At 39.1% G+C, this 24,225-nt stretch overlaps 2 protein-coding genes and 1 non-coding gene across 3 annotated transcripts; 1 reads left to right on the forward strand and 2 right to left on the reverse strand.

Moving 5' to 3' along the window:
* Positions 1–6,738: 6,738 nt before the first annotated feature.
* trnaw-cca (transfer RNA tryptophan (anticodon CCA)) lies at positions 6,739–6,810 on the forward strand. The gene has a single exon. It is a non-coding gene; the product is annotated as a tRNA-Trp (tRNA).
* A 552-nt stretch (positions 6,811–7,362) lies between these two features.
* Positions 7,363–11,108, reverse strand: tm4sf21b (transmembrane 4 L six family member 21b). Its single transcript, XM_067525437.1, has 5 exons — positions 10,774–11,108; positions 9,198–9,263; positions 8,256–8,407; positions 7,968–8,154; positions 7,363–7,654 (listed from the first exon to the last, which is right to left on the reverse strand). The coding sequence occupies exons 1-5, from the start codon at positions 10,963–10,965 to the stop codon at positions 7,652–7,654; spliced, it is 600 nt and encodes a 199-aa protein (XP_067381538.1). The 5' UTR covers positions 10,966–11,108; the 3' UTR covers positions 7,363–7,651.
* A 5,397-nt stretch (positions 11,109–16,505) lies between these two features.
* mblac1 (metallo-beta-lactamase domain containing 1) lies at positions 16,506–23,930 on the reverse strand. Its single transcript, XM_067524232.1, has 5 exons — positions 23,435–23,930; positions 18,078–21,686; positions 17,579–17,648; positions 16,798–16,892; positions 16,506–16,629 (listed from the first exon to the last, which is right to left on the reverse strand). Exons 1-2 carry the CDS (start codon positions 23,912–23,914, stop codon positions 21,444–21,446), a joined length of 723 nt encoding a protein of 240 aa, XP_067380333.1. The 5' UTR covers positions 23,915–23,930; the 3' UTR covers positions 16,506–16,629; positions 16,798–16,892; positions 17,579–17,648; positions 18,078–21,443.
* Between the last annotated feature and the right edge of the window lie 295 nt (positions 23,931–24,225).

Genomic DNA, 24,225 nt, shown 5'->3' on the forward strand with positions numbered 1-24,225 from the left:
GTCATGAGCCCACGTTACCAGGCACAGTAACATCGGTCATTGGAGTCTCCAAGGCTTTAGATCTCAGCTTGCAACCTAAAACATAATAAAAAGACTTAACAGCATTTCTTAAAGTAATCACAGTGTATGTGCAGAGGAGAAGTAGGCAACAATGTCTTCTGCAAATTTTGAGAAAAAAAAATTACAAATTGAGTACTTATACATAGTGTGAGTATTTCCTAACTAAGGGTTTTCTGTGTAATTACTGCTTGGAGAGTATATGACACAGTGAGTGTTGCTTTTGGGAGTAGTTTAGCATGAACGTACATAAGGTAATTTGACTGGGTTCCTATTCTATTATTACAGGATACAGTATGGATGACATCCTATGGAAGAAGAAGGACTTGTGCTGTCTGTTGCCATATGACATTACGGTTGCAAAGAAGGGTTTAAAGTGACAAACTCTATGCTTTAATTTGAAGGTAGACTGGGTGTGTTTCCTGTGTGGCTTCTTCAACATGTGGTAGCTTGACAAGTGGCTTTGCTGAATCTGACGTCACCCCTGATGCTGACAAAAAGGCAGAAGAAGGATATAGATGGAATGTGCAGTGTTGGACCTCTAAACACATCTTTCTAAGCTTCTTCATTCTTCCTTTCAGTGTGTGTATAGATACATGCATAGATGTCCCCATAATGAAATATATTTTGGGAATGAACACAGTGAATGCTGACCATTTCTATATGTTTACTAAACATTATGTTTTTCACATTATGTTTAGTACATGTTATTGAAGCCAAAGTATCACCACAGCAAGGTGTCTATGAATGTCTGTATGTGCATATATATCCATTTTAAAAAACATTGGGATGCTGTGTAAATAAAAAGAGAATGCTAATCACTTAGCTGTAAATAGCACAAAAACAACATATCAAATGTTACAACTGAGAAAACATTTGAGTAATTGAAAAAAAAAATGCAAAAAACACATCTCTTGGGACGTACAATGCTTGTACAATCCTGAGGAAACTACTGTCCGTACCCAAATGGGCTATGCACTGAACGACCCAGAAGGTTATGTAATGTTAAAAACAAACCTGGTGGAACATTTAATAAATAATGTGGTCAATTGGGTATAAAAAGAGCTTTTCAGAAAAGCTGAGCCTTTCAAAAATCGCTCTTTTACAGGTTTACAAACAAAACAAATTTCAAAACAAACAAAACAAATTTTTCACACTGCACTTGAAGTCATTAAAATATAGGGTGAAGGACCCAAGTATCTTGGCAATAGACTGGCTTGGAAATACAATACAGAAGCTGTTCACAGTAAGGGACCAGCTCTGTTTCACATCTTTTAGCAGAGAGCCAGTGACACCAGGGACTTCTCTGCAAGCCCTAGAGTTAGTTGTGGAGAGGATGCTGCACAGACAACTGAATTTCACAAACAACAGCTCACTTCCTAACCACAGAATGTCGGTCAAATAGCAAAGTTCCATCAGCAAGAAGCTTCGACAACTACACTAAGTCATTTCTGTCTATAGAAGCTACCTACTATGTAAAGCCACATTAAAGCTGGTATATTTACAAGAACATGTGCCCACACAGCAGCATTGGTGTGAAAAAAATCCTACTTTGTTTTCTTCTGCCAGACTTTACAATCATGTAGCCCACTCACGTTGAAAGATTTCAGAGCAATATTTGGAATAAAAGCGTTATGGAACATAGATGTTAGGACATGATGTCAGGCTGAATCAATCTAAATTGCAGTATTAATAAACAATGTATGTGCAGGCCCCTGTTTTTATATAAGATTGTACCATGCAGAGAATGCAGATCCAGATTCTCTCAGTACATGATGGTTCCCATACAGTCACAAACACGACCTTGTTTGCTGTAATCAATCACGAGGTGGCTGTACAGAGATCTTATGATGAACGAGAAAATGAGTTTGCTTCTAGACACAAGGGAGACCTGGCTTTTAGGAGTGGGAGGACGAGTACTAAAAGCAGTAAAACAAACAACCTCACTTATCAATGGATGCCTTTCTTATAATTGGGAAGGTTTTATCATGAGCTGTGCCTGTTAAAACCGTGAGAAGCTCCTGGAACAGAAAGAATCAGATAAACTTGTTCACCATCAGACCCTCAGTCCCAGTATAGACAGCCCTCCTAGGAGGAAGAAGTGTTTTTAGCTCTGGATGCTGGGAACCGAGAGGTAGACTTTACTCTCCGAACAGTTTCTTCTCTACTTCAACTTTTACTCTGAAAAAGTGGAACTCTCACCAAAACTGAAGTTTGAATTTGAACACAACGCTCTATGTATTCTCATACTTTCATAATCATTGCATTAGTTGGCGATAAACTACACTTCCTGTTGAAAGCACATTAATAAACACAAAACTAACCACACAAGGTTTTGTTTTTGAATATCAGCAGTGGTGGACAGTAAAATCTGCTTATGTACAGTTTAATTTCACCACATTTTACAGCCAAATATCACACTGTTACACTATATTTGCAGAAGCTAACAACTCCACCACCATTCTGCCCTTATCCAGCATTACTTCAGTCAAATTATAATTATTAAATTTAAATAAGTGATTACACACTGCACCTGAGCGCTCAACACACTGACATGCTTCTCCACAAACTGGCTGAAGTAACCATCTTAATGTAAAAATGTTGTGTGCTCCACTCTTACTGTATTTAGTTTGTTCAAAGATTTTAGGCAACAAAACATGACCAGAGCGGATTCAGTATGCAGTGGGAGGCGGCTCTGGTTCTAAATTTAGAAGCCTTTAATCAGTTAATTGGTGCCTTTGTTAAGGAGGCAGCACCAGCCGCCCCTCCTCCATACGTCCCAAGCAAGACAATTTCAGATTAGATCAGATCCGATTAGAGTCAACTTTATGTCGTTCTGCCAAGTACAGGTAGAAAGCCATGTGTACCAGTACCTGTGCGCCACGAAGGCCAATTTGCAGGCGTCAGCTGTAAAAACATCCCACAGCTCTACCTACCCACATAATGAGGTGGGATTTCATCACTCCATTCACGTCATCATCATTTTCCACCCATTTACCACTGCAGAGTACATAATCAGAATTTACACTACAAACTGAACACTGTATGTGTCTGAATGCATTTGTCTGATATTCTGCTGGTGTTTGCTGGGCTGCAGAAAATGTAAGTGTGCATGAACTTTGCTAAATTACATTGTAGCCTGAACCTTGAAGAATGTCGACATACAGTTTATTAAAACACTGCTTTATTTTATGGGTCCCATATTTCCCTATAATTCTCTGGAAACTGTCCTTATATTTTTCTAAGTTTATCTGCCATCTAGCTGTTAATTATTGTTATTTTAACAACTCTTTATGGTATAAAATGTCACACCCTCAGCAGCTATACTCAAATATCTGACATATACATGTACTGTAGATCAGTTGGTAGAGAAGTCATCCACGAACATCAGCGTCAGTGGTATGACTCCCAGTCCTCCTGGCTACAAGTTGAAGTGTCCTTGAGCAAGACACTGAACCCCAACTTAGTTGCTCCCGGTGAGTTTTGGCCAGCTGCATAGCAGCTCCCCCATTGGTGTGTCAGTGTGTGTGTGAATGGGTGAATAAGAAGCAGTGTAAAGCGCTTTGAAGACCAATAGGTAGAAAAGCACTATATAAGTGACCATTTACCAAAACAAGTAATAGAGAAAACTTCTTTCACTTCTGCATTTTTCATTAGCTTAATGGTAGTTCAGCTACTTTCATATTTGTAAGTGGTTTAACTAGTTGGACTGGTTGGACTAGAGCCCAACTAGTTGGACTGTGGTTTCTGGAAGACAATGTTTATAAAGCTGACATTCTATTCACACTATTACAATAAAAGTAAGCTGGTACCTCTTGCAATAAACTCCACTGTTGGATATTTTGGTATCATTTCATATGATATGTATATATCAATTTAAACAGTCTCTTAAAAAGTAGTTAAAACATTTTTTTTCAACAGAGCTGTAGTTAATCAAACTACTTTTCCACCTCTGCTGTAAATAATTTCTTGTAAGTCATTTGTAGCTCAGAGAGCTCTGCTTTTAAAGTTGTTTCCCTGGTTATTTATATGCTCATTTATTCACCATAGGAAGGAAAACCCAACTGTAGCTCTACTTAAAATCTAATACTGGTTAAGTTGCCACTAAACATGTCAAAACGTCATCTAAACAGGGTTCTGACAGGTTTGTATTATCACCAATAAAAGGTGTGACCTCAGCATAAAATGATAAAGTGGTGCTATAGGCTCTTGTAGAGCACCCCCCCCAAACCCCCACCCCAGAAGACATCAGTGCACTAGTTTAGCCTGGCACCATCCAGCCGGGTTAATGCTGCAGGATCAGTCAAACAGGATTACTCCAAACTGTTGAACCAAATGTCTGGACAATAAGCTGACAAACGCTCTGTGTATTTGAGAGGTTAAGCTACCCAGGCAAGACACAAACACAGCTAGGGGCAACTTTTTTTTCTTTTCCAAAGATTGGAGAGAATATTAATTCTTTTTAGGCTGCATGCGAGTCTTACAGTGGGCCGCAACAATGTCATTGTATGTAAATAAAATCAAACTTTCAATTCTATTTATTTATTCATAGACTAATGAAAAGCATGTGGGAATGTAGTTTTGTTTCATAGATTTTTTTCTGTTTTTGTTTTTAATTAGGCCCCTCACTCTTAGGACTCATCCTTACTTCTTTCAATTGATGTTCCAACAGTTTCTATATGTTCATAAGTGCTAGACTTTGAGTAAAAATTCCTAAGAATTGTTTTTTGGTTCTAGTTTAAGAACATAGCTTTTATGTTGGAGGGAACATTTCTGAACATCCAGTGTTCGTCTCGCTTTCTCCTGCATTACGCACGCGGCCCTGTGCCTCGCTATAACGTAACTATTTGTGAAATACACTGACTCACCTTGTGAGTGAAAATGCCCTGTGAGTGAACTGGTGCCAGTGAAGTCAGAAATAAACTCCGTGCCCTCTGTGTTGCGCCCCTGCTGCTGGACCCTCTGTGGCTCCTTGGCACCAGGTGGCCGTTAAGTTCCCCGGTTTGTGTCGAAGCTCCGGGACACAAATACAAACATCACACCGTGTCCAGATTCCCAGTCCTGTATCTGCGTGTCATGGGAATCTTCTACAGTGGCTTTTTCCAGGGGCGGATTACACTGCTGAAAACCTTCTGCTCCATTTCTCCAAGTCGACGACATTGACCCTACAGCAGGTTTGGTTATATCAATGTGATTGAGAATTTGATTTTTGTATTTATTTTTTTTCAAGTTGAATAAATGTTTCATTTCCATATTTTGTCATGTTTTCTGTGTTCTGCTTTATGTGTACCACCCCGTCGTGTGCTCATCCACCCCGTCGTCTTGGTATTTTAAAATCATATTTAAAATAATAATTCAATCATACCTATATAATTCAGTGTGTTCAACAGCTCGGTGTGAGGGCAATGACATGCAAACAAAAAACTGCGTCTCAGTCTGATGTTTCATTTGATTTCATTGTCATTAGCTTAGTTTTTGTTAGCTTATGCTTCGTCCTCCACGTCAATGATTTTCTTTTTCTTTTCCTCTTCAGAATCCCACTACCATCAGATTTCATTCTTTTTCCATATTGTTCAAACACAGAAAAGCTGAGTACTGTACAAATACTGTAAAGTGCCTTGAGACGACTTCGTTGTGAATTGGCGCTATATAAATAAAGTTGAATTGAATTGCGCTCAGGATTGTGAATGGTGAACTCGAGGGTGGGACCTTAAGCAGAAGTTAGTTTGGGAAGTTATAACACACATTTTATTGGTTAATTGCAATGTAAATATTCAAAAGATCCAATTACAAGTGTGTGGAATGGATGAATCGGATTATTCACTGCAGCACTTTGCTGTGTCAGTACACTGGTCTTATTCAAGCAAATGAGGCGACTGCATGTTTTCACCTGCGGCTAAAGTTTCAACACCATCTAAGGTCCTTCGAAATGCTTAAACGCCATTGTTTGTCATCTGTTGGCAATGCAGCTGCTCCATCTGAAAAGAGTTTACAACACACTAGAACTTTTAATTTTTTTATGAGGTGATTGTACCAAAACTGACTGTTATCAAAAAGTTAGCTAAATCTAAAGTTAGTGTTTCAAGCAGCTTCCACCATTCTGTTCTGCTCATCATCCATTTGCATTTTAAATACTTGTCATGCATACAGCACACAAATAATGTAATGTACACAGTCAGAGCAGGGCGGCAGCTTTTACCTGATGACTCTCTGTCATCAAACCACAGAAATATAACAGAGGAAATTTTAAAGCACAAGAAAACCCCCAGCATCAAATGAATGCACTTTTAAACAAAATTGTCTTGTTTTCCATCTGTTCTTCAGTGTTATTTTTGCTGAAAAATCGTTGGCTATTAAAGACCAACAACTGGTGCATCAGGACACATAACATGTTTGCCTAACGTTTGTGTGATTCATTGTATTGTTTTTCTAAAAGCAGTGTTTTTTTTTTGGTAGATAAAACTGACCTGACTGGTGTGACGTTAAAATACAAGCTCATGTTTTGGAAGCGGCCCTCTAGTGGCAGATAAAGTAACAACTTTAAATATTAATTGCGGAAAATGTGACGCGAAATGTTACAGGAAATAATAATTCCGTAAATAAACTATTTACAGTAACGATAGGATACACTTTATCGCTAACAGGATTTATAAAGGTAAACAGGGGAGCTGAAGACAGGCAGACCTCGTGGCGCAACGGTAGCGCGTCTGACTCCAGATCAGAAGGTTGCGTGTTCAAATCACGTCGGGGTCAGGACACTTATTTTCTTTAATCGTTTGATTCCATGTTCCTCAGCTATTTGAAAAGACTTCATTGTTAAAAGTACAATATAAACACACGACTGTTAGTACCCACACGTGTCCGTTCACTCCAACATCATCCTTTTATATTTGCAGAGATGGAATAATTAGGCAAACTATTAGTTTGGCACAAGGTTGATAGTTTAGTAAACGTTTGTAGACACAGTAACAGCAAGAAAAGTATATTGTCTAAGTCTAAAACGTGTAATTTTAGTTATAGGAAAGGACAGAATGAGAAAATATGTTGTACTATAAGTTGAGTCATTCTACACAATGACAAAGTAAAATAACTTTTACTTTGGTAGTTTAAGTATATTTTGGTCCTGCTACTCATGTACATTTGGCCTGACCCTGTTCCAACCAGTTGCAGGTAGTAATGAGTAAAAATGTATTTTTCAGTAATATGGTTGTTAACTGTTTTCTGTAAATCAAAAAATAACTAGTCTAATTTAATCCAGCTTTAACCTTTTCTTATATATCTTTTGTTATGTAACCAGCAATAATGTAATGCTTCACCTTATGGTCAGACCTTTATTACAAAACATAAAAAAATGCAAATTTACTGACACAAATACAACATGCATCAGTTGTTACATCTGTAGTCTATGATCAGTATAATCTAAGAGGAATTAAATTGAATTCATCCATTTTCCCAGTAATTTTTATTGGACCCTTTATAATATTGATGATGATGTTAATTGTGGGAATTGTCTGTATTCAGTGATGATACTGATCATGGAAATGATAATGGGGCAACGATAATCGCTGTTTTTTTCTTGTTGTTGTAGTTCAGTTTACTGTTGAGAGAGAACAGAGAGATAGTGTTTAGTGTAGACAGAAAACACACTGATCATGCAATAACTACAGCATTCAGGGTTCTTCTTTTAAACTGGGTTTTTCCTGAAACCTAGGGTTTGCTCATGGGGATTTCTGGGGTTTTCTTTGTATGCAAGGTTTTAACTTATTATGTGAATTGTCTTGAGATGTAGTTTGTAGTTTATTTGCACTATTTAGATAAACCTTGTCTTTAGGGGTGTGTCCTTGCAGAACAAATACACTCTATACACACTAATTTGGTGTCTTTAAGTCTTTAGTTTGCTCTGGTCTTACCTCTGCTTTGGCGCATGTGCCACAGATACATCCGAACAATCCATTGACCATCTGAATGGCACAGAGGACAAGCTCCACACATGCAGCCACTAGCAGAGTGGAGAACAGTCCCAAGTTGAACTGAACCACATTCACTGGTTCTTCACACCACTTCCACATTTCCTTGTCATCCAGGTAGCTCCCACTGCTGCAAAGGATTAAAATGAGCGATGTAAATGCAATACATTTTGAAGCCATATTTTACAATATACTGTAGTACTTGCAACAAGAATTACAGACTGTCTGTACCTGTTAGCAAAGGGGGCCCCCCATTGTGGTATGGGGTTAATTTCATTCTTCCACAGGCACACTGGCCCATTGGCAAGGCCCAGGGATGCAACACTTAGACTGTACACTGCTCCCAACACACCAGCTGCTGCAAAGCCAATGGACAGGAACATCTGCATGGAGCACACACACCAGGATCAGTGCTGCAAATAACCTATTAGGTTGACATTGTAATTGGAGATCACTGAATATAAGCTCCACCCACATTAAAACTAAGATTATTTATAAGAAGAGAGAGAAACAGAGGGGGAAACTTAGAACCCTGAACAACTGAAAACATTAACTTTCTCACACACTTTCTCACAGTTTTGTCTCCAAATAAACCAGTGTACTGTACTGTACTTCCTGAAACACAATACTTGTGTTCTTACATGTGTTACATGTAAGAACATGTAAGAACACCTTCTACTGGTTATTTACGAGTGTTTCAAAAAATGTTAACTATCCTATAGATACTGGAAATAAGCCTGTAGTTTTTCAAACAGGAAACCCTGCCAAAATGAAACAGAAAACCCACAATTTCCACAACAAGAATTTCATTTGGGATTGAGGTAAGATTTAAAATATTTATGTGAGGAAAAGCATGATCTGTGCCAGCCTCAAAACATAAGGTTAATCATTTTCTGGACCAGTAGGTTTTCCTGCACCTCAAGGTGAATGTCTGGAAATGACAGCTTTCAACCCCATCACAAAGTCAGACTTATTTTAAATAAATCTGACATATTTACTGGACAGTCAGAGAGCTTGTGAGTCAAAAAGACTAAAGGAGTCCACCAAATATCCTATGGGACAATTCAGCATACTGAGTCCATCAAACATAACAGCTGAAAAATAATGCAGGGAGGCAGATCCTTAAAGTTTATGTCCATTATAGTCAATTGTTCATTTACTGTACACACTCACCCCACAGCGGTTGGCACAGCACTTGTTAGCACTGGTGAGATGGATGTGGATGGCAGGAATGAGGACCTGACAAAAGGCAATATTGAAGAAACATGAGAAATATATAACATGTTTAATGTTACATTAAATAACATTATTAAAGGAAGAACATGAGACATAGTGAAAGCATGTTTCTTTTTCTAACCAGCCTATGAAAAATAACATACAACAACACATTACCTTCTATTTAATACATTGAAGTGACACAGTCCTGAACTACAAAGATTAATATTTAAAAAATGCTGGAATGTAACTCACTTCATAAGAGAAACTTGAGTAGGCAGGACTGAGGTCAAGTGAACTGAACTGACTTTAGGTATTTCAGTTCCACAAAGCTGTGGCAGTATCCACAGACAGGACGAGCTTTATTCTTTATGTTATTATACTCTTTATAATCCAAATCAATATCGTATTTACTTTACCTATTTTTTAAACACTTTACCTTAGATTGTAACTATTATAAAGAACATAAAATTGGCAGAAGGAACCTCTAAGGACCCAGATACAGTATTGTTCAAAATAATAGCAGTACAATGTGACTAACCACAATAATCCAGGTTTTTAGTATATTTTTATTGCTACATAGCAGACAAGTTACCAGTAGGTGCAGTAGATTTTTAGAAAACAAACAAGACCCAGCATTCATGATATGCAGCTTGTAAGTCTGTGCAATTGGGAAATTAGTTGAAAGGGGTGTGTTCAAAAAAATAGCAGTGTGGCCTTCAATCACTGAGGTCTGTGCAGTACTAAGGTGCAGGAAGGTAGAGCGGTTGTCCACCAATCTCACAGTTGTTGGTTCAATTGCCGGCTCCTCCGGGGATTGAACTTCACTTCATATGTCGAAGTGTCCTTGAGCAAGACACTGAACCCCAACTTAGTGGGTCCCGGTGAGTGATGGCCAGCTGCATAGCATCTCCCTGGTGTGTGTGAGTGCGATTGTGAGTTCGAGTGGTTGAATAAGATGCAGTGAAAAGCGCTTTGAGTGCGAATAGGTAGAAAAGCGCTATATAAGTGTAGACACAACCATGTTCCAAACTAATGCAGGCTATGTGGGAGGGTCAAGTTGCAAAGCTGTGGTTAAATGCTAGTTGGTCCAAGGCACAAACTGAATGAAGCCTGAAAAATGTTTGTTTGAATGTTATCATGCCACTGAATAGCAATTATCAGGAGCTCACAGTCATGGTTTGGTGGCTCACCTAAAACCTTCTGCTACAGCTATTATGAAGACATTCGTGGAAAATTAGCAACGTCTTGTGGCTGCTGTAATAAATGTTACAGTCACCATTGTTGCATTTGTTAAAGTGATTTAGAGTCAACAAAGTTTTTGTAGGAAGGAGGTGGGTGACAAAAAAAATAGGATTTTGACAAGAGACACCAGTTTGTGTCCTATTTGATATCATTAATCAATGTTACTATTTTAGACAATGTTGTTTGTGTAACCGCCCTTCTGTAAAAGGGAAATATAATGTGTAATATTTAAATTATTTGAACTCAAATTATTAATCAAACTCAAAGTATTCTAACCAAATCTACTCACCATGATTCCTCCTCCTATCAGGCCTCCCATGTATTTGACCTCTGGAGTCAGCATGTCCACTCCGTCACTGGCTGTATCTGCATACTTTGTTTTAAAGTCAGGGAAGAAGAGTATAATGTTGCAGATGACCGACACTAAAGCTAGGATGTAAAGAGGGATGGCGATAAACCTTGAACACGCTCCTGTACACATGGTGGTTTAGATTTAAGTCCAAATTGCTAAAAAAGAAGACAACGTCCTATCCGTCCTCGCTAAAACAAATGCAAAAATGTATCAATTTTTAACTGTCATGCGTTAGGTGCAGCTTCAATATCAGGTGTCAGAGAGGGAAAATTTAGACCTGTTTACATTTATATTTGAGGTTTACAAGGTGGAGGGTTAAGGGTGGAGCTAAGAGATGAGGACAGTCTGATAACACGTCCTTTATGACCCTGATTTGATGTCATGGGCTTGCATGTGTGTGTATGTTTCCATGAAGGTCATAAAAGCCATTTGTTTGTAGTCTGCCATTACTTTTCTTATGCTTATGGCCTACGACTTCTTTTTTCTAACATTACAATAAATCAGAGAGTTTTCCACAACCACAAGGGGCAGTTTGCTTGAGGGATTGGTTTGCCTATGCTGGCTATTGCTGTAACTGGGTTAAGGCAGTTTAGAAAAATGTAGACACAGAAAAACTAAAGAAAGAAATCCATTTGGGTGAAAACAAAGTTCTACCTGAAAAACAGATCCGCATTCATCTGCAATGATTTTGTAGAGCTGTCTAATCAGTTCATCCATAAGTGGATTGTTCCAAATATGATAACCATTAACCATTGAGCACCAAAATGAGAAACATTTTGTTTGGTGAGGGCAAAACTTTTCTGGGGGCCTAGACAGTTGCCACAATGAGGAAGCTATGAAATGTGAGTAGTACAAGCAAATTTTACAGGACCATGTCAACATATCCATCTGTGAACTTGAGCTCAACACAAAGTGAGTCCGAAACACATCATTTCTACGAACAAAATAGCTGAGGAAGAGATGTTTCACAATTGTGAGGCCCAGTACGCTGTCATCACAGATCCGTATCTGCTTCTCTTTGTCAGTGCCTCAGTGTAACTCTAGGCTCTTTCCCAACTTCATATAATGCTTGTTTTATCAGCACACTGTCATAGAACACTGATAAACACCTGTCAGCTTGTACTAACAACCTTATCAGTGAATTATTATTCTTTTCAAGTGTCCAGGGAGGGTGGAAATAGACTCTAGCCGATGTTTGTCAGAGATTCACGCACACACACCCCACCCACACACATTTCGTCTCTGATTATACTCTCATGTACAGCTATCTTTGTACAGACATGGTATCATGCATACCTCAGCCTGTCTACACTATACCAAACCGAAGCCCTATTACTCAACTCAAAAACCAAGCCTTAACCCCAATACCCTTTGAAGTTGTAAAGATCAGATAAAAAGTCTTCAAACTTGTGGTGTACATATCTGATACTCTGGACAAGTGTGCAGATGCACTTCTACATACATATACATACATATTAGATACATATATAAGATAATTAGATACATATATCTAACAAGATCTTAGCATCCCCAGGTCTCAGTGACTCATGGTTTTTATTATTGCCTTAGCTTATCTTTGTTACCATGAAGGTTAAGCAATTTTTAAAATTAGCTGTGTCGTATGGGTAATAATGATGGTTGGGTGTTCCCATACCCAGTCACAGCAACCACTGAGAAGAGGTCAGAAGTCCTGAATGACGAGTCCATGGATAGGTGCAGAAAGATGAAGATACATGAGACCAAAGGCTCCAGTTAAAAATATCTGCATAACTAACATGTGGCTGATACTGTCAGTCCACTGCTTCCAAGGTCTTGGCTGAAGGTTTACAGACAATAAAATATTAAATACATTGATAATCAAACAACACTGGAGTTTCGACCTCATCATTGGTTAATCGTGTACTTATGGTTTAATAGTCAATAGTATTAAACTCATCAAGCATCTACTGCAGATTTTCAGAGGATGACCTGTCTCGTTTTAAACATCACAACATATATGTTACCTGCACCTTGTAATGTGAATTATAAGACATCTTGAAGCTTCACACAAAAGTAATATTAAAAGGTCCACATCTAGATGGTAAAATAGTGATACATTTGAAAAATGTGCACATGTTCAGAAATTTCTCACATATAAAGTCTAAGAATTACCTCACATCTCCACCCTCCCCCCACAGTCTCCACAGCTTCTCTCACTACAGACAGACAAAAGCCTTCCTCCCCCTTTCCACCCCCTCACACATCTGGCAGCCAGGTGAAGCGGAGGCTGCAGAAGACGAATCAGAACAAGGCTGCGGGTCCTGATGGTATTAGCCCCTGGGGCCTGAAAGTCTGTGCTGAGCAGCTTAGAGATTCTACAGCACCTCTTTAACCTGGACCTGAGCCAGAAGAAGGTGACGGTACTGTAGAAGACATTCTTGCCTGATTCCTTGCCTGATTGATTTGAGGCTTCAGGTGAGAAACTGTATGGACGCTCTGTAGTTTGCTTATCGCCCCCAGCTTGGAGTGGATGATGCCATCATCTAACAGCTGCAGCAGGCTCCCTCTCACCTGGACAAAGTAGGCAGCACTATGAGGATCGTGTTCTTTGATTTCTCCCGTGCCTTTCCAGCCTGTTCTGCTGAGAGAGAAGCTGCTGAAGATGCAAGTTGACTGCTCCATCACCTCAGGCGTTGCTGACTACTTGACAGACAGCCCCCAATTTGTGTGACTGTGGGGAAGTGTGTCTGAGTGGGTGGTCAGCTCAGGGGACAGTGTTCTCACCCTTCCTCTTCACCCTGTACACATCTGATTTCCAATACAACTCAGACTCCTGTCACCTGCATACGTTCTCTGATGGATAGGCAGTGGTAGGGTGCATCAGTGGCGGGGAGGAGGCAGAGTACAGAGGCTTGGTGGACACTACTTACACTACTGACTGGTCCGGAAACAATCACCTGAAGGTAGTGAACTTCAGGAGGACTAGGAGAAGAGTCAACTATCTCCATTCTGGGTGGTGGTGGAGGTGGTGGTGCAAATCTTGCACTTCCGTTTAACAACTTTTTTATGTCAAGTACCTTGAGAGGACTTTGTTGTGAATTATATAAATATAGTTGAATTAAATTGGAATTGGCAGGACAAACTCCACTTCCTGGGGAAGCTTGAGATCTTTGATGCATGCAGCTGGATGTTGCAGATGTTTTACCAGTCTGTTGTTGCCATTGCAGTCTTTCTTGCCGCTATCAGCTGGTGCAACAGCAACAGAGGCAGTGACACTAATACAGCAAAAAAAAAAACTAATTATGAAAACTGGTTCTGTCCTGGAGACCACTGTGGAAACTCTGGAGTTGGTAGTGGAGAGGACAATGCTGAGACAAATTGTTAAACATCGTGGAGAACAGCTCACATCCTTTCCGCGAGCTGTTGGTCAAACGGCAGAGCAGCTTCAGGTAGAGGCTTCTTTAGCTCTGCAGTGACAACAAAAAAGCTACAGGAGCTCATTCCTGCAAACAGCCATAAATCTGTACAATGACTCTCTGTGGTGTCAGGAGACAGATCTTCACCACTTCATCACAACATAACTACAACAACTGTAACATATATATCCACTGTTTCTGCATATAAAATGATGTGTCTGCATTATTCTGTCTTTATGCATACACAGTGTTTGATTGTGAAACTTTGTGCGTCTGATTACTTTACTTTCCCTTTACTTACACAAACATAAAATAGGAACAAGAACATGTAAAAGTTCCCTCTTTGCATATTTTACGGAGTCATCTCCATAAGTCCCTTTTACAGAAGCTTATTAGATGCAGCATTTCCCTAAATGTTATGTAATCCATTGTTGGATCTCAATGTGATAGGTTTTATTGGTGGACAGAGCACATTTATCGTCCGTGGGTTCATTACTGATTTATGGTGGTGTTATTTGAACATCTCCTATTTGTGCCTGGTACAACAACTCCAGTGATACTCTGGCACACTAGTCACACCCACCAACCAGGGATGACTACAATAAAGTTGATAGCAGTCTTTTATTACACTAAGCATATACAGTGCGTATACAAAAGAATCATCCCCATTTTAAGTTTTTGGCAAATGTGAGATGAACCTGTGTGTTCTTTTTGTCAACAGGTTCTACTTTTGTCTCTTCCTTTTTGTTAAAACTCAGATAAGGTCAGTCAGTTCTTTAGATTCTGAGTTGTTTTATTGGCTGACCACTCCTGGTGAGTTTTCTACATTTGTGAAAAATGGCTCTCACCTTGGTCCCAATGCCTTAGAAATTGCCTTGGAACCTTTTCCAGACTGATACATGTCAATACACACAGAAAACTAGGGGGAATGAAATGGACCTAAAAAGGTACATATGCTTTGTCGCTCCAGTTGTACCCTAGCGGGGTAAGACCACTGTACCCCTGAACATGGTACATTTTAGAACCTTTTTGTCTGAACCTCTAAAAGAACATTTTCTGTTCCCCTGGGGACGAAAATGTACCTTTTGGATTGGTACAAAAATGATCCTTTTGGAATTGTACATTATAGGTACCTACTAAGGTACAGCTGGAGTGACAAGCCATTTTGTACCTTTAGGGGTAAAAAAAAAACAACTTTTAAATTCAGAGACAAACATTTATTAATTATTTACCAAATTTTATTATAAGAACAATTAATTCGTTTTTATACTTTTAACACAATTTTACATTTAAACCAATCCCTTTATGGTGCATTCCAATCAACATACACCAACAAGTGTATTTCATTTAGTTTTATATATAACAAAGTTAAGTAAAAGGTTCACAATAAAAAGATATTTTTATGTTTGTGAAACAATGCGTGCTTCTGTATTATACACAAGTAATAAAACTTAAAGTATAGAACAAAATGTAACATGTTACTCACACAGCATAATAATTCTGCATAAAAACATTATCATCTGGAATGTGCTTTAACTCCAGGAGAGTTTAAACATAAAACTAAAAGCATCAGGTAGCAGTCATTTTTAAAAAAAGACAGAAATGTAACATCATCAGCCCTTCTTGACCAGCTGCATGATGTGAGGTGTCCATGTTAGGTAGGTTAGGTGAGGTTGTTGTCTCCACACCATGACACCAGACTGGCCACCTCCCTCCTGTAAGCTGCCTCGTCACCGCCAGCGATGTGTCCTATCACTGCGGTGTCATCCGCGAACTTCAGGATGATGTTGTCTTTGTGGGAGGCGACACAGTCGTAGGTGAACAGGGTGTGGAGAATGGGGCTGAGTACACAACCCTGTGGAGTCCCAATGTTTGTGATACTGGCTGAAGTCCTATTACCAATCCTGACAGACTTAGGCCTGCCAGTCAGGAAGTCTAGGAACCAGTCACAGAGGGTTGGGTGCAGACCAAGTGTGGACAGTTTTTGGGTGAGTTTGTGGGGAATGACCATGTTGAAGGCGGAGCTGTAGTCGATGAAGAGTATCCTTAGGTATGAGTCCTTGTTTTCCAGATGAGAGAGGGAGTAGTGGATGGCAGCAGCGTTGCCATTTGAGGTGGACCCATTAGGCCGGTAGACATACTGCAGTTGATTTGCAGTAACTAAGAAACAGTTTTAATGTTTTTCAGTAATTACTTTGATGAGTACATATCCACTTATATAAAACTATGCATATCATGTTTACATTTGGCATATTATAATTTCTGAAACAGATCATTGTTCCCGTGTCTGTTTCCATCTACCAGTCAGTATAGTTGAATAATCCAGATCACTACTTCTCCCACTGTGACGCCATACTTGATCTTTTCTCTGAAGATGGGTGGCAAGTAAAGTTGATGCCTGCAATGCAGAAATGTTTATGATGACATACTTTTTCCAAGTCTTGAAGTGTGGCAATTAAAGATCTGTTACCACATTCATTAGAAAGATGTCAGTCACTACCTGGCAGATCTTCAGCCACAGCATCATGTTTTGTGTCAGTGTACTGTTTTGCTAGGGGAGATTTACCTTCTGTAAGTTTCATCACATTTGGCAAAGCCCTCCCTGACGCGATGGCAGAAACTGCTAGTTGAAGAATGAATACAGTCGACCTTATCAACAAACTGTAGAATTAAAAATATATTTCACATAGTAAGCTCAGAAAAATCTGTTCAGCTTCAATATTGTGGCCTTGCCCAACTATATTAATTTAACTTCTCGAAATGTTTATTTTACCTGTTTTCAGTTACAATAAAGCTTTTATTCAAAGCAACTTACAAGACGGGAGCATAACGTGGACAGAAAGAACCGGGAGCCACTAACATTATTCTTCATGGATGTCTGCTATGCCAACTATAGCACAGGCCCCAAATACAGAATTACTGCATAGATTAACACTTGATAATAACACTTGACAGTTGTTCTTTGTTTCGCCAAACTTCTCTTTCAGCTTTCTGACGTCACTGTCACTGAGAAGTGTTGCACGTTCTGCTTTAAATTTTCCCTTTAGGGATGTGCTGGGTGTACTAAAAACAAGAAACACATCAGACTATTTGACATATTTCAGTGAGTCACGTTTAATAATAATACATTGTTGAAATTTATACAATACATACTGATAAATCCCAAAAAATTAAAAAATAAAGACCCTCCAACCCTCTCAGGAAAGGGAATTTCACAATTAGTGCCTTGGCAACTAGTATAGAATATATTCTGAAATGGTTTGGTCACTAGATCAAAGGCCACAACAATCTCTAAATCTTCTTTGTGTATAAAGTTGTCACATAGATGGTAATAAAGTTATACTTACAGGGTGTATTCTGCCATCATTTCAGTAGTTTTGGAACTTCATGAGATGGTTCTTTGGCATCAAGTCTCATCTGGACATTTTTGGGAAAGGGTGGAATAGCAGTCACAATAGTTAGTCTCTTGCGAAAGGGTTCACTACTGCAATACAACAAGATTATACACAGACATAGTGTTGCTAGTTATGGACTATTGAAAAGCAGACTAACAATATATAAAAGTGTTTGGTACAGTCTATAAATTGTCAATTTTCATAAAGAGAGAAAAAAAATCTTGTAATATTCCCATAACCTCATATTTGTTTTAGCCAGACAAGGCTACAATATAACGGGTGGGTCAGGGGCCTTTAAGGCTTTAAATGGATCTGATTCAAAGTTAAACTACAAAACAATTCTGCATATTTCACTGTAATGTATGTAAAGACCTGGAAAAGGAGGAGATTTATTTCATAGATTTTGTTTTACAAATTAACCACATTTGCCTTTTAATTGTGATGCACTTACCTTGGATCAGTGGAAAGCTGAGGTTGGAGCTCTGATGGAGTCTGACAGACCTCAGCTGGCACCGGCTCCATTGCAACAATGGTTTCATTTTCCTTGTATGGGCGTAAAAAGTGTTTTTTTTTTTTTTTGCTTTTGATTTTATTTGCTTTTTGAATGAACCATCAAACAGGTAACCCACCATGTAAGTCCACAATCCACCGTTTTCCATCCATGTAATTTACTGATACAACAATTACGTGTATGGAAAAACAAAATTTTTTTGAAAATTAATTACTAACACAAAGGCACGTGATAATATGATAATTACTGCAAAATTTTAGCTTAACCTTATGAACATCTGTTAAGCAAACCATAGCACAGTCTGTCATTTGATAAACATATTTCCCAAGAAAAGAACTCACGACCGTTTCAGGAAAACTTCGGTTTACGAAAAAAAAAAAACAAAACTACAGAATATAGAATAAAGAATTCACACAGGTGAATAACGTTCATTGTGAAACTACGAAACCACAGCGGTACCTGCTGCAAGCAGTTCTGTCCCCAGCGCATCGCATGGTAAGAAATAAATGTGTTGCACTAATAAAGTTTTTACGGGCTCCAAACCATTAAATGGTTTAAGTTCTGTCTGGACTTTTCAAAGGTTACCAAATGTCGCCTTGCTGTTGCGTTCACATTCCCTGTGTCCCCCTTTACTTTTTTAAACGAGCTTGACAAAGCACGCTGTTACCTCAGGTGTCCCTGTCTTATGTCTGCAGGACAGTAGTATTAGGTGTTGCGAGGGGCGAACCACTGACCCCTGCTGGTCTTTTGAAGTAACAGCACCAGGGTAATAGGTGGACGAGGTTTATCATTTGCATAATACCGACACAATACACTTGAACAGAACTTGATGAAATCACTAAAATCAATTCAATTCAATTCAATTCAACTTTATTTATATAGCACCAATTCACAACAAAGTCATCTCAGGGCACTTTACAGAATAAAGTCAAGATTATAAAGATGTATAAAGAGAACCCAACAATTCCCCCTGGAGCAAGCCATAGGCAACAGTGGAGAGGAAAAACTCCCTTTAACGGAAGAAACCTCCAGCAGAACCAGGCTCAGGGTGGACGACCATCTGCCTCGACCGGTTGGGGTGAGTGAAAAGTGAAGAGAGAAAAGAACAGAGCAACAAAAGCAACAACAAAACATCGGGCAGATTGGTAGGATCAGTAGCTTCACGCTGGCAGACACACAGCTTCAAAGCCGGGGGACACCTGCAGAAAGGCACAGAGAGAGGGGGACAGAGGAGGACAAAGACAACTACTGGAGAGAACACACAGAGTTAATGACATACAGTGGTGACAATTGCTGGATGAGAGGAGAGGAGAGATGGTCAAGAGGAGGAAAGGAGCTCAGTGCATTGGGGGGTGGGTCCCCCAGCAGTCTAAGCCTATGGCAGCATAACTATAACTAACTATATGCTTTATTAAAAAGGAAGGTTTTAAGCCTAGACTTAAAAGTAGAGAGGGTGTCTGCTTCCCGAATCTGAACTGGGAGCTGGTTCCACAGGAGAGGAGCTTGATAACTAAAGGCTCTACCTCCCATTCTACTTTTGGAAATTCTGGGAACCACAAGTAGGCCTGCATTCTGAGAGCGAAGTGGTCTACTGGGATGATATGGTGCTATGAGGTCTTCTAAATATGATGGAGCCTGACCATTCAGAGCTTTATATGTAAGAAGCAGGGTTTTAAATTCTATTCTACATTTAATGGGAAGCCAATGGAGAGAAGCTAGTGAAGGTGAAATATGATCTCTCTTGCTAGTTCCAGTCAGCACTCTTGCTGCAGCATTTTGGATTAATTGCAGGCTCTTTAGGGAGTTACTGGGGCATCCTGAAAGTAAGGAATTACAGTAGTCCAACCTAGAGGTAACAAATGCATGGACTAGTTTTTCGGCATCACTTTGAGACAGGATGCTCCTAATTTTGGCAATGTTCCGTAGGTGGAAGAAGGCTGTTCTAGAGATTTGTTTTATATGTGAGTTAAAGGATAGATCCTGATCAAAAATAACTCCAAGGTTCCTTGCAGTAGTACTGGAGGCCAGACTTATGCCATCTAGTGTGACAATATGGTTGGACATCATATCTCTGAGATTTTTGGGCCCAAATACTATGATTTCAGTTTTGTCTGAGTTTAGAAGTAAAAAATTGTGGGACATCCAGACCTTGATGTCTTGTAGGCTTGAAGCTTTATGAACTGTGAAATCACACACATTTAATAACCAATGAAGCTCATACAATAATTTCCACACCACACACCCCAAGAATGTCATTATTTACTACTAGCATAAGTTATTTTAATAAACCCACTTTAATATAAATTCCATTTTATGATATTTGACTCGCTGCAAAATTTGCCTGTACCTTAACTTTGTTAAAAGTACAATTATGTACCCTTAGCTGTCAGCAACGATTGTGTAGCTTTAAAGTTAAATATTATTATATAATAATTTCAAGTTATCACCTTGAGGTACAGACACCTGTGGGTACTGAAATTAAACCTTTATTTCTTTGTGTGTACCTTTGTGTTTAAACTGTTTAAACGGCCTGACATGTTACTTTTTAAAATCTACTTTGTCTGACAGATTCTATTGGGTCTGGCAGTAATCAGGCCTGGGTGTAGCAAGTCAAAGTTAACTCAACTTACCAAAAAATGTAGTTAATCACAGTTTATTCGTGATTTAGCAAGGGGAGGCAGTTTCTAAATGAAATCATCATTTATAAATTGCATTTTTAATCTACTTGGGTTATATAAATGTAATAATAAAATTAGTTTGATGATCTTAATTATTTAAGTGAAGCAAATATACAAAAAGAGTTTTAAAAAATCCGTGTTGTCTGGGATGATTCAAACCACATCAGCAGGTCCAACAAGTTGTTACTCTGTCTGTGTGTTTGTAAAAAGTGGCGTTACAATTTTCACATTTCTTTACTATCTGCCCACAATTTACAACAGATAAACGTGTCATTTTCGCATCACCCAATAGCTCACAACAGTGAAAACAATTAAGAAAGTATTAAAAACTATTTAAAAAGTAAAATTGATATTTCTGTTAAAAAATAATTTTACATGCTCAAACCCATATTGTGTAGAACCCCCTCTAATTTCTACAGGAATGTAGAACATAAACATGATCACACTTAAGAGTCAGAGAGAAAACATTTCCTGTAAAGCAGAATGATTGGCTGGTAACTCTTCTCTACGTGTTTATTAGTGAGTAATCAAAAAGCTGCATCATAAAATTATATAAAGCAGCTCAATTTAAGTTGTAAAAGAGCAACAAGTCGAACCACTTCCTTATATAATCCATCTCCAGGCATCATCATAATTTCCTGATGACTCTGAATGGATGACCGTGTCCTGGTATGATGACATCAGCAGTGCGCAGCGCTTCTCGGCGACTGACCTCTTGTTTTTGAGTGTTCATACTTAGATCACGCCAGCTGTCCTCATCTGAGCAGCACTCAAATAAGTCGCCAGCAACAAGTACTGTGCCCGCTAGGGTTCCCTTCACCTGAACACTGACATCTTGTCCTGTGTGGCCTGGACTAGGAACAACTGAGATCTGTAGGAGAAAGGAGAGTGTTCAACAACTGACACAGTCACAGCTTAAGGAGAAACAAACAGATTAACACATTAAGCTACTTGAAAATTACAGCATTAGACCTGATGTTTCTCTTTTCTCTATGGTAGTGCTGATAGTGTCAGCTATACATTATATTTGACATACTGTCTTACTTAGATTGCACGGTGTGATTAAGAATAAGAAGAGAAGGGGGGGATGGGGGTTGGTGGAGAGAAACTGGTCTGATAATTGAAATTTAAAGGTGCAGTGTGTAAGATTTTCCAGGACCTAGAGGTGCAGAATGCAACCATGTGAAAACCTCCCCACCACCTCCCTTCCTTTATAAGCGTATCCATTCCAAAGCGTATGCATTGAGCAGCAATGTGTCGAATGATACATTGCCTTTAGATATAGCTATAGATTTAGTAACTGAATTTAGTTAACCTGAGCAGGAGTAAGCAAATACGTTTGCTGACACCAGATGAAAGGATTAAAAAAAGCCAAATGCCAGAATATGGTGGCAAAGTGTGGAAGAGGGAGTACTGGCACTAGCTGATGTGTAGCAAAGACACTGTATATTACAGAAGACAAAATAAGGTCCGGACCTTATTTTGTCTTCTGTAATATACAGTGTCTTTGCTGAACACTAATGCACTGTTAACTGTAGAGAAATTCTGAAAATATTATTGGACTCCCGTTGGAATTAAATGTACTGCTGAGCAGACTGTGTGAGAGTATGTGCTATGATCCTCATCTGAATGATAAGTTTGTTTCTGTTCATGACAGTACGTCTTACTACCTGCAGGTTCTCCGGGTCCATTTGGAAGGGCTACAAAAACCAGTGACTTCAAACACAAAACACAAGTGATCAACACACAACACACTGTAAAAAAAAGCATAATCTAAAAACGTGAGCATGACTCTGTAATGACTGATGTAGCTCTGATGACAGAGACTGGCTGATTTAATTCCTGAATGCAGACATGACGGGTCATTTGAAAGAGCACACTTACACACTAAAACTTGTTTCTTCATAGAAAACTTTACAGTTTTTATTATTGCATTTTAGTTTTTCCCAGCTGTATTGATGGATACACCACTTAAAATTTTTAAAAACCGGTTAGTTATTATTTTATGGACCTTTTAATAATAAGTAAAATAGCCTATACCAAGACAATTGGCAACAACAGTTTCAAAAAACTGTTTCTGTTATTGTCAGTACAAAATGACAAATAATCTTTGGTCACATATAAAACAATAAATAAAATAGTTATTTATGTTTTTTGTTTTTTTTAGATTTTAGATTTTTTGAGACTTTAGATTTTTCTAAATTAAATGTAAGTATTTAATGACTAAGGCCTTTTGGTGAAGAAAGTGCATGTAGTGCTTTTAAAACGTTTCCACACCTGCAGAAACCCTGATCAGTGGAAGAGCCATCAGATGTTACTAAGCATGATTTTATATTAGACTGCAGAGCAGCAAAGCTTCATAACCATCTGAAATGTTTGGAGAATATTATGGATGTGACCTGGTTTAAATAACAGGTTGCAGCACTTACACAACCCCTTAATATTTCTTTCAGTATTTTTTTCTAACTGCAACACTGAACTGTTTCTTGTCCTGTAGGAAAAAGGCTTTGAGAGCTCGTAGATCACTTCTCCAGACTGGAACCGTTACTGAGGAAACTAGTTCCAGTGCAGACCACATCCACCTTTGAGTCCCCAGTGCTTGCTGTGACAGTGACTTACGTGCTCATCCACACAGTGCACATGTCCCTCTGCCAGCGTGTTGGGATGATAAATGTCCCCTTTACTGATGTCACAGCCCACAATGAGCTTTGCTGTTGGAAAAAGTCCCAGATTCCCTATGTGGTCTGAATGTCCGTGAGTCCCCACCACCAGGTTTACATCTCCCGGTTCTAAGCCCCTCTCTTTCAACGACATGAGGAGAAAGTCACGGTCCCACGGTCCTCCAGTGTCCACCAGAATAGTCTTGGGTCCCTCTATGAGGGTGACGGTTCCGTCCGCTTTAAAAGTCCCGTCTGTCTGAGGGAGACAGTATCCGACTTTAAGGACGGACACGGAGTACGGCTGACCGGGGAAGGACAGCTGAGACTCAGGCAAAGGCACTGTCTGAAACTGGCCTGACACATCTTCTGGACTTGTGTCCATCATAGCGTTAGAGTTCTTCATAGGAAGAGCTGAGCGTGACAACACGTCCGCAACCATCGCGATAACTGCATGGTGTCACCTGCTGTCCCGTCCCGAGTGTGTATAACAGCGCGGAACTGATATGCACAGAGGATGATAATAGTTATTAATGTTCTTTTTGTGCAGGTCTTTTTGTCTTCCAAACTTTGGATTTACCAGTCACGAATATATTCTCCAAAAAGGTGTTGTGGCAGAATTTTTCCTTAAACCTAATATAATAATAGAGCACGTTGAGTATGACATTTATTATTCCCTTTTTTGACATTATGTTTGGTGTTTGGTTGGTTTGGTACATTTTAATAAATTTAATTTGTTAATTAGTTAGTTAG

The sequence above is a fragment of the Channa argus genome, chromosome 12 (genome assembly GCF_033026475.1).
Source record: "Channa argus isolate prfri chromosome 12, Channa argus male v1.0, whole genome shotgun sequence".
Classification (NCBI taxonomy): Eukaryota; Metazoa; Chordata; class Actinopteri; order Anabantiformes; family Channidae; genus Channa; species Channa argus.